General features: G+C 37.3%; 1 protein-coding gene across 2 annotated transcripts in view; it reads right to left on the bottom strand.

Moving 5' to 3' along the window:
- Positions 1–14,620, bottom strand: part of tafa5a (TAFA chemokine like family member 5a) — a 165,390-nt gene that overhangs the window by 48,794 nt on the left and 101,976 nt on the right. For both annotated transcript variants that reach the window (XM_039655393.2, XM_039655403.2), the window contains exon 2: positions 7,238–7,387. In XM_039655393.2, coding sequence (XP_039511327.1) covers positions 7,238–7,387 — 150 coding nt within the window. The remainder of the gene's footprint in view (positions 1–7,237; positions 7,388–14,620) is intronic.

Below are 14,620 nucleotides of genomic sequence, written 5' to 3'. Positions count from 1 at the left end.
CTACAAGTACCCTCCTTTTTCACTCTAATTTGCAAGAAACAGCACACAAACCCAAATCTCCAGCACATTCTACTATAATTTCTCTACAACACATGGTGAATTTATTTGCACAAATCTAAAAAATAAATAAATGAATGCCTTAATTCAGTAATAAACCTTTAACATTAAAGGTTGGACATGACCGGACTGGTGTAATAAAGAGATAATAATGTACTTACTAAAGTAGCCACCACATGTCTTTTAAGTGATGCTTATTATCATGTACAATACTTTCATGAGTCTTTAGAAAATTCCACACAGGACCATTACAATGCAAAACATTTACATTATTCAACTACTCACCCCAGTCTCGTCTTAGTTGTGAGCCTTTTTCATTCAAATTCTCATCAATTCGCATTCATCACTCAACACAATCTGACTGCTGAAACTGCATATATTCATGCTAATAAAAATTACTTGTAAAAAAAATTGTAAGTGAATGGTAGTTGGTGGCAAGAGTCTTTTAAAACGAATGCTTCCATGCTAATCTTGTAATTTCTATGCTAATGTTTGTGCGGCACGTCTGTTTTGGAGAGCTGTTCACTGTTTGATGCATCATTTCTAAAAAGCCATCCAAAACCACATTACTTACTGATAAGCAGTCCTTAAAATAATAAATGAAAAAAAAAGAAAGAAATAATAATAACACTACAATTAACAATAACAACACTACATTAACATATTCACTCTACAGAAGAGCTTGTGGAGTTTGGATGCTTATTGACTAGTGAGGTTTGACAGTTCATTTCCATTTTTGCTGTTATAGATTGCAGTCAATGCAGTGCTTTCACAATGTCCCAGGGCTCTATGCTGTGCTCTATATTTTCAGCCGAATAGTCAAAGTTCAGTTTTTCTATCTTTTTTTTTTTTTTTTGCCATTTTCAGTGTGTCAAAACAAAGGACACCCATTTATGGACCACACCCTACAAATAATAATAATAATAATAATAATAATTGATTAATTTAAAAAAACTTCAAAAAACAAGGACACAAATAAAGAGCCAGGTACTGATTATTTTTACAAAATGACAAATTGACATCTCTTCAACAAACCGCGAGAAAACATGAGATTGAGTAGGCCTATGTGAACTTGCAACAGAGCAGTCCCTCTGGCCCAGTAATCACTTAAATTAGGACTACATTATGTAATTATTTGTTCAATTTTTTCAAAATATTTTTAAAATATCCTAATCTAATATCTAAACACATACAAAGCTCTAATAATGCATGGAATATTATATGAATAGATTATCAAATATATATATATATATATATATATATATATATATATATATATATATATATATGTTTTAGTCTGTGTTCTTCTAAATCTATTAATATAATATTCCATGCATAAATCATGCTGTTTTACGTCAGACAGTCTGAGCTATTGAAATGCTTCTCAGCAAAGTGTGCAGTTCACCTTAGTTTCCTCATTGTACATTGTACTGGACAGACCCATTAAAGGTATAGTTCACTTTGAAATTAATTTTGTATATGTTTTAGCTTACCTCAAGGGCATCCAAGATGTAGTTGTCTGATATTTTTGTTTGATATTTTTAGGTCAAACTGTTCTTGTCTGTCAATCATATAATGCAGGTCTATGGTCACCACCTCAAAGAGCATGCACAGAGAAGTCCAAAATTAAACATGATTTAATGACTCGTAAATGTAAGTACACATTGATGACCTAGGACACGAAACGAGCGGTTTGTGTGAGAAAACGAACACAGTCGTTACAAGAGGTAAAAACGATATAAATACTGTTCGTTTTCTCACACAAGCCACTCGTTTTGTGTCTTAGGCCATCAATGTGTACTTACTTTTATCATTCATTAAATCATGTTTAATTTGATCTCTTCTCTTCGTGCTCTTTGAGGTGGTGACCATAGACCTCCATTATATGACTGACAGACAAGAACAGTTTGACCTAAAAATATCAAAATTGAAACTACTACGGAAACAAAGACACCTCTTGGATGCCCTTGAGGTAAGCTAAAACATACCAAAAAATAATTTCAAAGTGAACTATCCCTTTAATACCTATTTCCTCTTGTGTAAAAAGGGCTGTTATGAGCTCAACATGTTTAAAAAAACAACAACAACAAGGTTTACAGCGTATGTGCTCGAGACTCCATCTCTATGGAAACTAAAATGCAATCGCTAAAATGCAAGCACGCGCAACCCAGACAGCAACATACTGTAGTGTCGGCCCGGTTCCGGCCCACATCTGGTACGCATGGATGTACAAGATGTGCCCCGGATCTGGGCCGACACTATGTTGCTGTTTAGGAAATGAGCTTCTCTACAACTTATTGTGAACTTATTTACTTCTTTATATTTTGTATTAGTATTCTTCACACTGCAAAATCCTCATGTATTTATTCAACTATTAAAAAATAGAGGGCAAATCACATCCCATATTGATTTGATACGAGACGCACCATTTTACCTGTAAATAAGGGACAGTTACATATTTTACAGGCCATCCTACATCCAGGTATCAACCCTGGCCCTCAACAAATATATATTTTTGATCGGTTTTCTTAAGTTCAAAATCACTTTCATTGGTTGGTGCGTACTGCTTAATGTTGTCCACGCAGCAAAGAACGGGAAAGCTCTAATAAAAATATGTTTATATTGCCCAAATGTCCAAAATACAGTCAAGAACATTTTCTTTTCCTGAGTAAAGCTGGTGTTTCTGATTAAAAGAGATCCAGAGAAGATGAAACTCCATACCTGGATTGAACTAACACTAATCAGGATAGCGGGAGACACGAGCAACGAATCTTTGGGCAGTCAGAAATCTACAGTCGTATATTCAATGTTGGTTGCTTTGTGTTATTTGCAGCATGTGACATATTTTTCAACGGCAAGACAATCCCAGAATGCATTTCTATTCACCTCCATTCATCTGATGTCCCTGGTTAATCCTGTCATCAGCTTTCTAATTGCATGTAATGCTTCCAGTGTTTTAGCTTTAATGTGTTTAGTCTACTGAAGGCATACAGGGAGCATGAAAGCTAATGTAGCATTAGCTTTCATTCGTGTTAATGTGATTTCAGAAGCAAATGACTTCATGTCTCCATTCCAACAACCCTGATTCCCAGAATCCTCCGCACAATCACAATTCTTGAGCTTTGATCTGCACAAACACAGTATATGACACTACACGTGAGTGATGTCATTTCACACTGCTCAGGTTAACAAAAGTGTTTTTTTTTTCCTTTTCTCTCCATATTAATACAGTTCAATATTTCCAGAATGACACATTGTTCCACATGAAGACGAAGCAAAAGGCGTGAAATTACTGATAACGTTGTCCACATTAATGCAACACGAAAGTCAACAATGGCGACGGTGTCCTCTAACTGTTTAACCACTGAGTCGATTACAAAAAAATTGACATATAATTTGATATGTTTTTTTTTTTTTGGACTGCTCACAATTCAGCACAAAACAGCAAAGAAAAGGGGAGAGATGGCTAGTAAAATCAATTAAATACAGAGACGTTTATTAATAAGCTGTTTTCCTCATTAGGACCAAAAATGTATCCACAAGGACAAGGATTCCAGAAATTGCCATCCTTGTGGGGTTGTTTAACTTGTTGCCTGCTGTGGTTGTTTTAATTCACATCCTTTCTAAAAATATGAGAGTTTTTGGTTTTTAATATATTCTGACTGTCTATCTAATTTCAATTTTATTTGTTCATTGTTTATTTTGTTTGATTGTAGTTGGAATTGGTCAGAACTGTTTCTAAAATAGTTATCTGCATGATGCCTGCTGCCTTTGGGCTCAGTGATGTTAAAAATAATCAATAATAAATAAAATGCTTTCTTAAAAAGGCAAAAGAACACATGCACTAAATTGCACGAAATTGAAATTAAGTGTACTTTTTTTTTTTTTAATTTTTAGTGAAGGGATATACCTGTTAGTGTTTAAATATGTTTGACATTTAAAAGAGATTATGTAATGTTGAAGTTGTTGTGGTTGCCATTGTGCTGCAGTTACTCTTATTCCACGAAAACTTCAGCATGACTTCAAACATGATGGTAAACACTACATTGACTCTATCCACAAGTTTCCGAGGGGCGCTCCTGTAAAAAATAAAGTGGGTGAAACTTCCGGTGACGCGGCGGAAGTAGCATTCCAATGGTATTTTGTGTGTTAGTTAGCGAAGAGGCTAGCTGTTTTTCGGAGAATTATTTTACTATTTAAAGACGCAAATCTTTATGAGAGATGTCGTTACGGAGCTCAGGGGCAACATGTGCTGTTCGCGGTTGTATGTATAACCGGACTAAACTAATTCAGTGGCTTAAACGTGATTGTTTTGAACATAAGCTAAAAAACGAAATCAGAGTGATCCTGCCAGAGCCCGTCTCTGATCCTGCCAACGACTGTAGTTTCCATCACCTCCCAAAAGACGACGAATCTTCCTGTGTACATTTGTTTAAATTCTTAATATTCTATAAACTCTATCAGCATGTGATTGGCTGTTCGCTACTGATGTTACACCTAAACTCAGGATCAAAGCCTGTGTTGACAGAATACCAAATGTGCCAGTTAATGTATTCAAGTAGCACATTCATTTATAATTTTGAATAAACTCCAAAGCACAATGACTAAGTGTGTATTTTTTATTTTAATTGTTTGTCAGCTCACACAACTGTCTGTCACCATGCCTTGATGAGTATTGATTATTAATAATGTTATTATAATACTCCCAATCAACTACTGCGGAGGGTAAAGGTATTGTTATTTCACCCTTTTGAATTTCGTTGAGGTTGTGTTCCCACAGCGTTAGCTAGTTTGGATCGCTATAACTTGAATGACTGTCAACTGTTGAATGAACAAGCGTCAAGCATGTCAAATCGCGCTTTGTTTACTTCCAACCGGAAGTCGCGCCCACTTTTGACGCAAGGCCTCATGGGGCGTAGGAAACTTGTGGATAAAGCGACGCTTATAACTATCAGAGTTGCTAATGCCAGTGACAAAGAATATATTACTTGTTTTTTTAAATATACATGCTAAATAAGTTGTGTTAGCATGTGTTATGATAGCTGTTGATATGAACTTAAATAGATAAGATTACTGTAATTGGTTCCAGGGCTACAACTCTGGTGGTTGGAGCGACTTAATTTATTTGAGTAATCAACTTAAAAACGTGTGTTTAAACTACAAATTAGTAAGTTCATCTTACTAACGGAAATTTAGCTTGTTGGCTGAATGTATATTCACTCAAATTCAAATTCACTCACTGTCATACCTAAAAAAACAAAATGTATGCACACTGTTGCGTACATATTTGTTTTTCTTGTTGAGCAAAAATACATCAAATTGGACAGGGTTCCCTTTGCACAGAAAGATGGTGCCAAATACTGACATTCTATGAACAGACCTTAGGAAATGGTCCTCAATTTCCAACCCTAGAAGTAAAGCTTTTTGGGTCTGTGCTCTGTGGATTATCCTGTGGGTGAACTGACCTCCACAGACTGAAGGACACAGCATGTCTCGGCACATATGACAATTGTGCTGAGACCTTGAAGACTCCAGCAGATTAAACTGATTGAAATTTCATTTGTCTCTTTTCTACCTCTCTCTTTTTTACCTCTCTCTTTCTCTTCCCCTCTGGTGGACTGTGTCCTGCTTTTGTACACTTATATCAGGAAAAAAAAAAAAATACTTATGAAGCATAGCAGCTGCTTTGGAACAATATATTGTATTTTGTGAAAAGCACTACAACATTAAAACGAACTTGACTTGGAATTTAGGATGCAACTACGGGTGTATTCTGAGGAATTGTTTGTTTTCTCAAAAACCATGCATCTGATTGATCTGAAAAGTGATAGCACATCTTCTCAACAAGCCACATGTATGGTGTACATATTAGGACTTCCTTAGACATTATAAAAGGTTTTCAGGTCACAGGAAAAAAAAAATGTCAGGTGTTAGAGGCATCTGTCGAACCAGAAATATGTAATTCATAAATATGCTTTTACACAGTTTACAAGAAAAAAGCTGCCACACAATAGGCTACACTGCTAAACTGCTAATACCTTGACCACCATAGATATTGAGGTGGACAAATTGGTAAATATCAATCAATATATATATATATATATATATATATATATATATATATATATCTCAATATATATCTCAATATATATATATTTATATATATATATATATATACACACACCAAATTCTCAATTTTTTTAGGTGACTGTTTTGAAACTCTTCACAGTGTAATTTAAACTGTAATATAAACATAGACTCTATAAATATACTTTGGTTATATAAACAGTAGAGGATGTCATTCTTGCTTTGTAAAGAAACTTTTACAAAAGAAAACATTGTATGATTGTATAGTGCATTTTGAATGTGAAATAAACTGCAGTGGTAGGCTAAAAAATTGGTTTGGAGAACTGTGTGAAGAGTAGCAGAATAATAACTATATAAAATGCGAACAAATGTGCCTCAATTTCTGATATAAATCCACAGATATTATAAAGTAGCATTTTTTCTTGGTTCATTAAAATGTACATGTGCAGTGCTTCTTATGTCAACAACAATGTCATTTCCATTTATTAATTTCATTTTTGAATGCCTCTTCTTTTCTTATATTATTAGAAATATATCACAAATAATAATAATAATAATGATAAAAAACAGCTGTATTTCTGTATTTTGCAGAGCCTTTTTCGTGTAATAAACTTTTAAATGAAACTTCTTTTCCAAATCTCTTGTCCTATGTAGGAAGGCTGGAGCTTAAGTTTATCAGCATTTCAGGCTCCGGCAGGGAAACACTGGATGGTTAATGAATGACACGTTTCTTACTGTAATTTTTTTTTTTTTTTACTGATAACGTTTCATCCGATTCTTTGATGGCCAAGGCGGTTTTGTCCAATGCCTTTATATCTTAGGCAGTTTCATCTGCAATGGGATGGCTTTGCATTTATGCTCTTGCTCTTTTACAAGAAACTTATTAGAAACATTTATTACACAATCATGTTATCTTATTGTACATGATTACAATACATAAGAGAATATCTGGCAGCAATTATACCATGCACATCATGGTCATTTTTTTAGAGGTTTGCAAAAAAAAAAAAAAGAGAGAGAGACGGGTACTGTATGTAATAGTTTTAAGGGTAGTACAGTGCTTTGAATAATAGATCCCCAGATATGATCTTACCATCTACGCAGGCCGGCCTGGCTCTCGTTGTCCCAGCAATCTGTCCTTTCTTACATGCGCAGCGGGCCGTCTGTCTGGCAATAGTTCTGCGTGGCTGACTGCTGTCTCTGTCTAGAGTAACAATCTCACATGTGCCTGCTGCCAGTTGACCTGCAGGACATAACCAGAGATAGAAGAAGGGTTCAGAGGGGAACGTTGTGAAAAATTACCATAGCAGTTTCCGGACTTATTCAGGTTGTTTTTTTCATACACTGTAAAAATAAAATAAAAATAAAAACAGTAAAAGTACTGGCAACTTATTACCCGCATATTAATTTTATGGACATTTAACCCTAAAACAATGCAATGAAGTTCCAAATTAAAAATAGAGGTAACACCTGTCAAGGTTAAACACAAAATATTTAGTCAAATTAATACATTGTGCCCTATTTTAAAGATTTATTTTTGGTGGATTTATAAGATTTATTTTTGGATTTTATCTTTTGTTTGCCTTTATTGTGATAGGATAGAATAAATAGGACAAAGCCAGGGGGGACGAGATCGGGAAAGGTCCACAAGCCAGGATTCGAACTCGGGTCACACGAAGCATAACGGCGCCATATATCAGTTTCGACCGTTGTTCCCTAAGTTTGTTTTTTTTAGTTACAATGGGGTTTTCAGTTATGCTTAGGTATCAACTTTTATTAAAAATTATCTTAAAAATCCCTAAAAAAATACAGTCAAATGAGACAACTGTAGACATGCAATAAGAATAATGTAATTTGGGCAGCATATAGCTCAAATAATTTGAATTTGAAATGTTTGCTTTAATGGATAGAAGGATGGATGGATGGATGGATGGATGGATGGATGGATTCAATTATGCCATGAAGTACACTTGGCGACTGGATATTCCATGAAAACCATTCAAGAAATAACATGGTGTCTTGTATTTTTTTTAAGCAATTTCAAGCAAACCTAATTTAGAAAAAATAAAAAAGTAAAACCTGCTTCAAAATAAATAAATAAATAGCATTTATTGCCCATAACTCACGTAAAATAATATAAATCAAAAACCCAACTTCAAAACATTTCTAAGCTTCAGTTAGGCCCTCAGATTAACCTGTCTGTGAAGCTGGTCTACAGGGAATCTGCTTCCTGCTCCAGAGTTCTGATTGGCAGTAAGTCAAAGCTGTGATTTAAACTGACCCAGAGTCAGCATGCTGAGGTAAAACAGGGTTAATCAACTTAACGCACAGGTCGCATTCAGGCTAATTGAGGATCTTAAGATACACAGCTGAGACTGTGTTAGCCACACCAAATGTCTCTCTCTCTCTCTCTCTCTCTCTCTCTCTCTCTCTCTCTCTCTCTCTCTCTCTCTGTGTGTGTGTGTGTGTGGTCAAAGGTTAAACAACATCAAGCTTAACAAGATGTTTGTGTGGAATTTATTCAACCTTTAGCCTAAAGATTGAAGAGTGTGTGAGTTGGATTATGTAAAAATCCATTAGTCAGTATGTTTGCTGTCTAGATGAGACTTCTTAAGCTCTGCAGGTGATAAGAAAAACAACTTCCTGATATTTCATAATTTAGCTGCTGTATCTGTTCACAAAGCCACAGAACTGATAGGTGGTTTTCACGACGTTTATTACTTTAAAATTCAAGTACACATAGGGCCCTAATTTAACGATCTAAGCGCATGGTCTAAAGCACAGGATGCAAGTACACTTAGGTCGTGTCCGAATCCACTTTTGCTAGATTAACTACAGAAAAAATGGTCGGCGCTCTCGGCGCATTGTCTAAAACGGTTGTGCCTATTCTCTTAATGAGTAATGGGTGTGTTCTGGGCGTAACGTCATCTCCCATTCTCTTTAAAAGCCAGTTGCGTTCACGCCATGGCGGATTCGCTATTTACTGTACATGGCCAGATTTGCAAGCGGAAAAATGTAATACTTCTCTAGAGAGGAAACAGATCTGCTTGTGCACGAGGTTAAAGCACGCAAGAAGAACATCTCCAGGACAAAGGTGTTGTGGACCCGCCTATAGGCAAACATTCCTAATGTGGACTTTAAATAACAAAAAAACATATACTGCACCATTGACTTTAGACCAGGTTTCATTTGGCCAATGGCACAGTCTATTTCAGCTGTCTCAAAATAGGAAAATGGCCACAGAAGTATTTGCTCTTTACCTAATATATGAAACTAAAACAACATGGACGTGAACATGAAAACTGCATCAGGGCCGAAACTAGCAAAAAACTTGAACTTTGAACAAACATCAATGTTATTTTATTTATTTCCTCTGTTAATTGCAGACCCTTCTGGAAGCAAAGTGAGCTGTGTGAAACGCAAATTTTCCGTTGTGTAATTTTTCTTCCTTCCGCTGATTTCCATTCCCCTCAAACCATAAAAAGTGTGAAAGAATGCTTTGAAACAAAAATCTCTAGAATAAACTTGACCTATGTTGAAAAGACAACGTTCTCTCCTTTCTAGATTGTCTCTTATATGATAAAAGCTATTTCCTTATTTCTCTTTGCATCAAATCTCATTTCATTTATATTCTTCCATTCCTCCAAGCTTCTGGATGATGTTGGATAATGATATGTCATATGTGCGTAGCAGCGGGAAATCTATCTTTCTCTTTAACAGTCATTTCTGCAGAGATTGCATTTGTCTGCCAGATCTGAAAATCCCCAACAGGAACTGCAAAAAAAACCCTTCCCCTTCATTGCTATACGCATATCAAGATACGAAGCCCTTTTGATAATCTCCTTTTTGTCAGCAATTCATCCACTGAATAACATTCTTCTGCTTTTTGTCCTAGTTTAAACTACATTTTTGTTATCCTGTCCTCCTCTGGTATTGAATTAATATAATATTTCAACATTCTTTTAGAGTTGATTTTCCATATATCTTTAAAGGGCTCAAATTTTTCTTAATCTTTTGTGAAAGAGTTTGAGTAATATGGAAACCTTCTGTAGCTTTTATTGGCTGCAATTCCTATCATTGAGATGTAGTTATGATGCTTTATTCTTGAGTTATCTTATGCTAGGATTAACCAAGCAATAACTGTGATGCAATTATTAAGGTTAAGGACCTTTTACTGGTGCACATATCAGGTTTTGAAGGTATTCATCCTGATTATTGTCAATTTACAGATCTAAGACACTTATTAGGAGTTCAGCCAACACAGCTCGAAGTTTCCTTGAAAGGGAACGTCTCAGGTTACGTATGTAACCCTGGTGCCCTGAGAGGGAACGAGAGCTGCGTTGGCTAACGCGATGGGAACGCTCTGCGAGATTGCGTCGTAAAGCGGCTGTACAATCAGTCCAATGAGAGGGTAGGAAGTCAGGTGATGTCATTGACCAGGAAACTATATAGCGCCCTTGAAATCAGACTGCGACAGCTTCTGAAAAGGCCTGAAGCAAGTCGATCAGGGCATGCAGGAAGTATGCTAGGCCTCTCAGGGAACCAGGGTTACATATGTTACCCGAGACGTTCCCTTTCAAGGGAACTTCGAGCTGTGTTGGCTAACGTGATGGGAACCCCATAGCCACTATGCCATGCTGAGAAATGCCCGTTCTGTGTGAAGTCCAATGTGCACACTAAAAAGCGAGCAACCTAGCCCCGGGAGTTGAGAGGTCTAGGTCATAGAACCTGACAACTGTATGCAGTGAGGACCACCCTGCTGCATTACAAACGCCTTGAAGGGAAACATCCAAAATTAATTATTATTAACTATTCTAACCTGATGTAGCCCTGACACACATATGACACAATAATGATAATGAGATTTCTCTTTCTGACGCTACAACTGCTTCTACTGCTCCTGAAACAGCCACGAAGGTGGCGGGAGCCGAACCGCAGACCGAACCGATGACGTGTTTACACAAACCGAGGCCTCGTTTGTCATTAGTCACGTGATTTTCACGGTAACAACACAAGCCTCGAATCGCGGCTTCATCTGGCACGCCCATTTTTTCTCGACACAAGCTCCGACGCCTTGGTTCAAATGTCACATCACTACCCAAGGGTCGGGCTGTAGGCCACCCAGCCCCAACCAGGTCTAACTCCTCAGAAATGAGAAGTTCAGAAACGTGTCATGCTCCCCCTTGCAAAGACTGGGAACCGGCGCACCATGCTCCACCATTGTAAAAGACGCTGGACCTGAGATCTCTGATCTCGGAAAAGAAAAAGAAGAGGGCCAAGTCAAAGAATCAGGTCTCTCAACTGAGGTTGTTGAGGCCACGATCCCTTCCCTGCACAGGAAACAAACCAGTTTCCTCCGTGGTGCATTGGAACAGGATTACAGCCTTTTATTAGGGGTATCCTTTACAAAAGTTGTGTGATGCGCACACACTGGTCGGGTTTACAACCTAGTCTTGGGCTTCACTCCTGGGTCTGGGTGCGCTTTATAGTTTCCTACCATGACGTCCCACAGCGTCATCTTGACTCAATGTCTCATTCCCTCTTCAGGGAACTGAGGTTACAGTCGTAACCGGGGTCAAGTCTGTTGGCTTTAGTGATAAGTGACAATAGAAGTGTCAGTGTCAATGCATTTACAGTTCATTCAGTCCTTAATTCAGAAACATCTAAAAAGCTTGTGTTAATGGCAGACATTTGCTGAATCTGAGCTCTATTTATAACTTGAGTGCTTTAGTGTATAAAAAAAGTGAAATGCTGGATTGCTGGAAGTCACTTATGTGGATGCCTTTATAATTGCCGAGTCATTTAGAAAAAGAAAAAAAAAAGTTATTCATCCATTTACTAAAAGGGACCTGGTAGAAATGGAAGAAATGCAAGGATGTGACATTTAAACATCACGGATAGTAGGTATGTCTTTAAATTCTTACTGGGCCAAAATTGTATGAGCAGGGCTAGACTGAGCCAACCCAAATGTCTTTTTTACCTGCAACACATGCTATGCAATGCAATGCAGAGTGACTCTCTGCAATGCACGACGTAACAAACATAGAGTGTAAATTGTTATATTTATTAAAAATAAAGCCCTCCGTACACCTACCCACAACTTTTTTCCACTTTATCGAATATTGTACTCATTTTTATTGAAAATAAATTCCTTTCTGATCTGATATGTTATGAGAAAAGGGAGTAAAGCAAGTTCGGCAAAAGGCGGAATTGAACTTGGGTCGATTTGTCGACAAATATTGAGATATTAAGCAGTATGTTAAGCAAACAGTCGACTAATACTTAAATGAGAGTTGATATGCAAAGTTACTTATAGTTAATAGAATGTCTAAGTAGTCCATCGAAATAGAGTTAATATTAGTGCTTGAGTTCCAACTTCTTCAATGTTTTAGTGACTGCAATCGTTCGGAAACCTTCATGTGAACTAAAATCAATGTAAAGCCACTCAATGAAGCAAGCCGTGGTTCCAAATAGCCTTCAGAAACTGTACGTGTGACTTGTTGATGGCATTGTCTTACTTCTAGCCAGCAGGACAGTTTTAAACGATGCCCTAAACAAGTGTAATCAGTGGTGAGCCCCAGCACAGCACATCACCTCATTTCAGCAACATCCGACTGCTGCCAATCGCTTGTCGGATTCAGTTTCTCTGTTGGGGCTCTTGCTGTAGGAAATGTTGCATCTGCTGCTGAAAGCATGCAGTATATCAATAACAAATTCTATTCAAACTTCTGCATTCTATATTCTGTTTGGTATGTGAAATAAGTATTGTCTGCATTAACGATCAGTGATTTATTATTGCCAATCCCTATATGTGCTAAATACATCTAGATGATTGATTGCTATTGCTTTTATATTATATTATATTATACTGTATATTAAAATAATAAATAAATAAGCAAACATATAGAATACACAAATAGGATTACATTGAAGAGGGGAAGAGGGTTTTTTTCCCCTACCATCGTAGGAAAAAAAATACATACTATGGTAGTCAATGGGGAATGAGATCTGTTTGATTAAAACATTCTTCCAAATATCTTCCTTTGTGTTCAGCAGAACAAATAAACACAGAGGTTTGGAACAACATGAGGGTGAGTAAATACTGACAAAATTTTCATTTTTGGGTGAACTATCCCTTTAAAAGCTCTTGAAATTGAGACATTTTCTTATCTCTTACTCATTTAGACAAATACCCATCGAAACCACACAATTATAAGATGATCAAGTCACCTTTATATATATGGGGCTTTGAAAATAAATTAAATGAGACATTCATACAGCTCTCAACTGTTTACTGCTGTACACCCAAAGTGCTTTACGATCATATCAGGGGTCTTCAACCACCACCAGTGTGTAGCATCTACTTGGATGGTGCGATGACAACCACAGAACAATGGCGCCAGTGTGCTAATCACACACCAGCTATAGGTGGAGAGGAGAGAGAGAGTGATTAAGCCAGATCATTGGATGGGGATTATTAGGAGGCCATAATTTATGAAGGCCAATGGAGGGAATTTGGCCAGTACACCATGGCTACACCCCTACTCTTTACAAGAAGTGCCATGGGATTTTTAATAACCACTGAGTAAGGACCTCGGTTTAACGTCACATCTGAAGGATGGTGGTTTTTGACCAACACATTCTCATCCCAAGACGTCATCTAACTGACGCTTTTGACCTAACACAGTCTCATCCCAAAAAGTCGTATAACTGACGTCTTGGGACGTCTTTTGACCATACGTCAATTTCCGCCTTTTTAGGGCCCCCTTAAACGTCGGTAGATGGCGTCATACAACTGACGCTTTACCTTTAAAGTCAGTTAGGTGACAGGTTAGGTTTAGGGTTAGGTTTAGGTCTGGGGTAGAGTTAGGATCCCATAACCTCATCTACCGACGTTTAAGGGGGCCCTAAAAAGGCGAATATTGACGTATGGTCAAAAGACGTCCCAAAACGTCAGTTATATGACGTCTTGGGATGAGACTGGGTTGTTTGACCATACGTCAACATCCGACGTTTTAGGGCACCCTTTAAAGGGTTAGTTCACCCAAAAATGAAAATTCTGTCAGTATTTACTCACCCTCATGTTGTTCCAACCCCGTAAGACCTTCGTTCATCTTCGGAACACAAATTAACATATTTAAGATATTAAGATCGCTCCTGCATACAGTCCATAGGCTTCTTGAGGGACTGGCTCTTGCTGTCCCCGAAAAGTCATTAAAGACATCGTTAAAATAGTCCAAGTGACTACAGGGGCTCAATCTTAAGTTTATCAAACGACGAGAACACTTTTGTGCGCAAAACAGCAACAAAAATAACGACTTTATTTCAACTATTCACTTCCTTCTCCATGAGCCTGTAAGTCAGTTAACGTAGTGTGATTGCGTAGAGCTACGTCACACGTAGGCTCACTATTGGCCGACGCTGGTCATGTGTGTGTGATGCGTGTGACGTACAATAACAGAAGCTTACGCTATTA

This window comes from Pimephales promelas, chromosome 24 (genome assembly GCF_988280905.1).
Source record: "Pimephales promelas chromosome 24, fPimPro1.hap1.1, whole genome shotgun sequence".
NCBI classification, from domain to species: domain Eukaryota; kingdom Metazoa; phylum Chordata; class Actinopteri; order Cypriniformes; family Leuciscidae; genus Pimephales; species Pimephales promelas.
The sequence above is the reverse complement of the archived record's forward strand: the minus strand, read 5'-3'. Positions and strand labels throughout refer to the sequence as shown.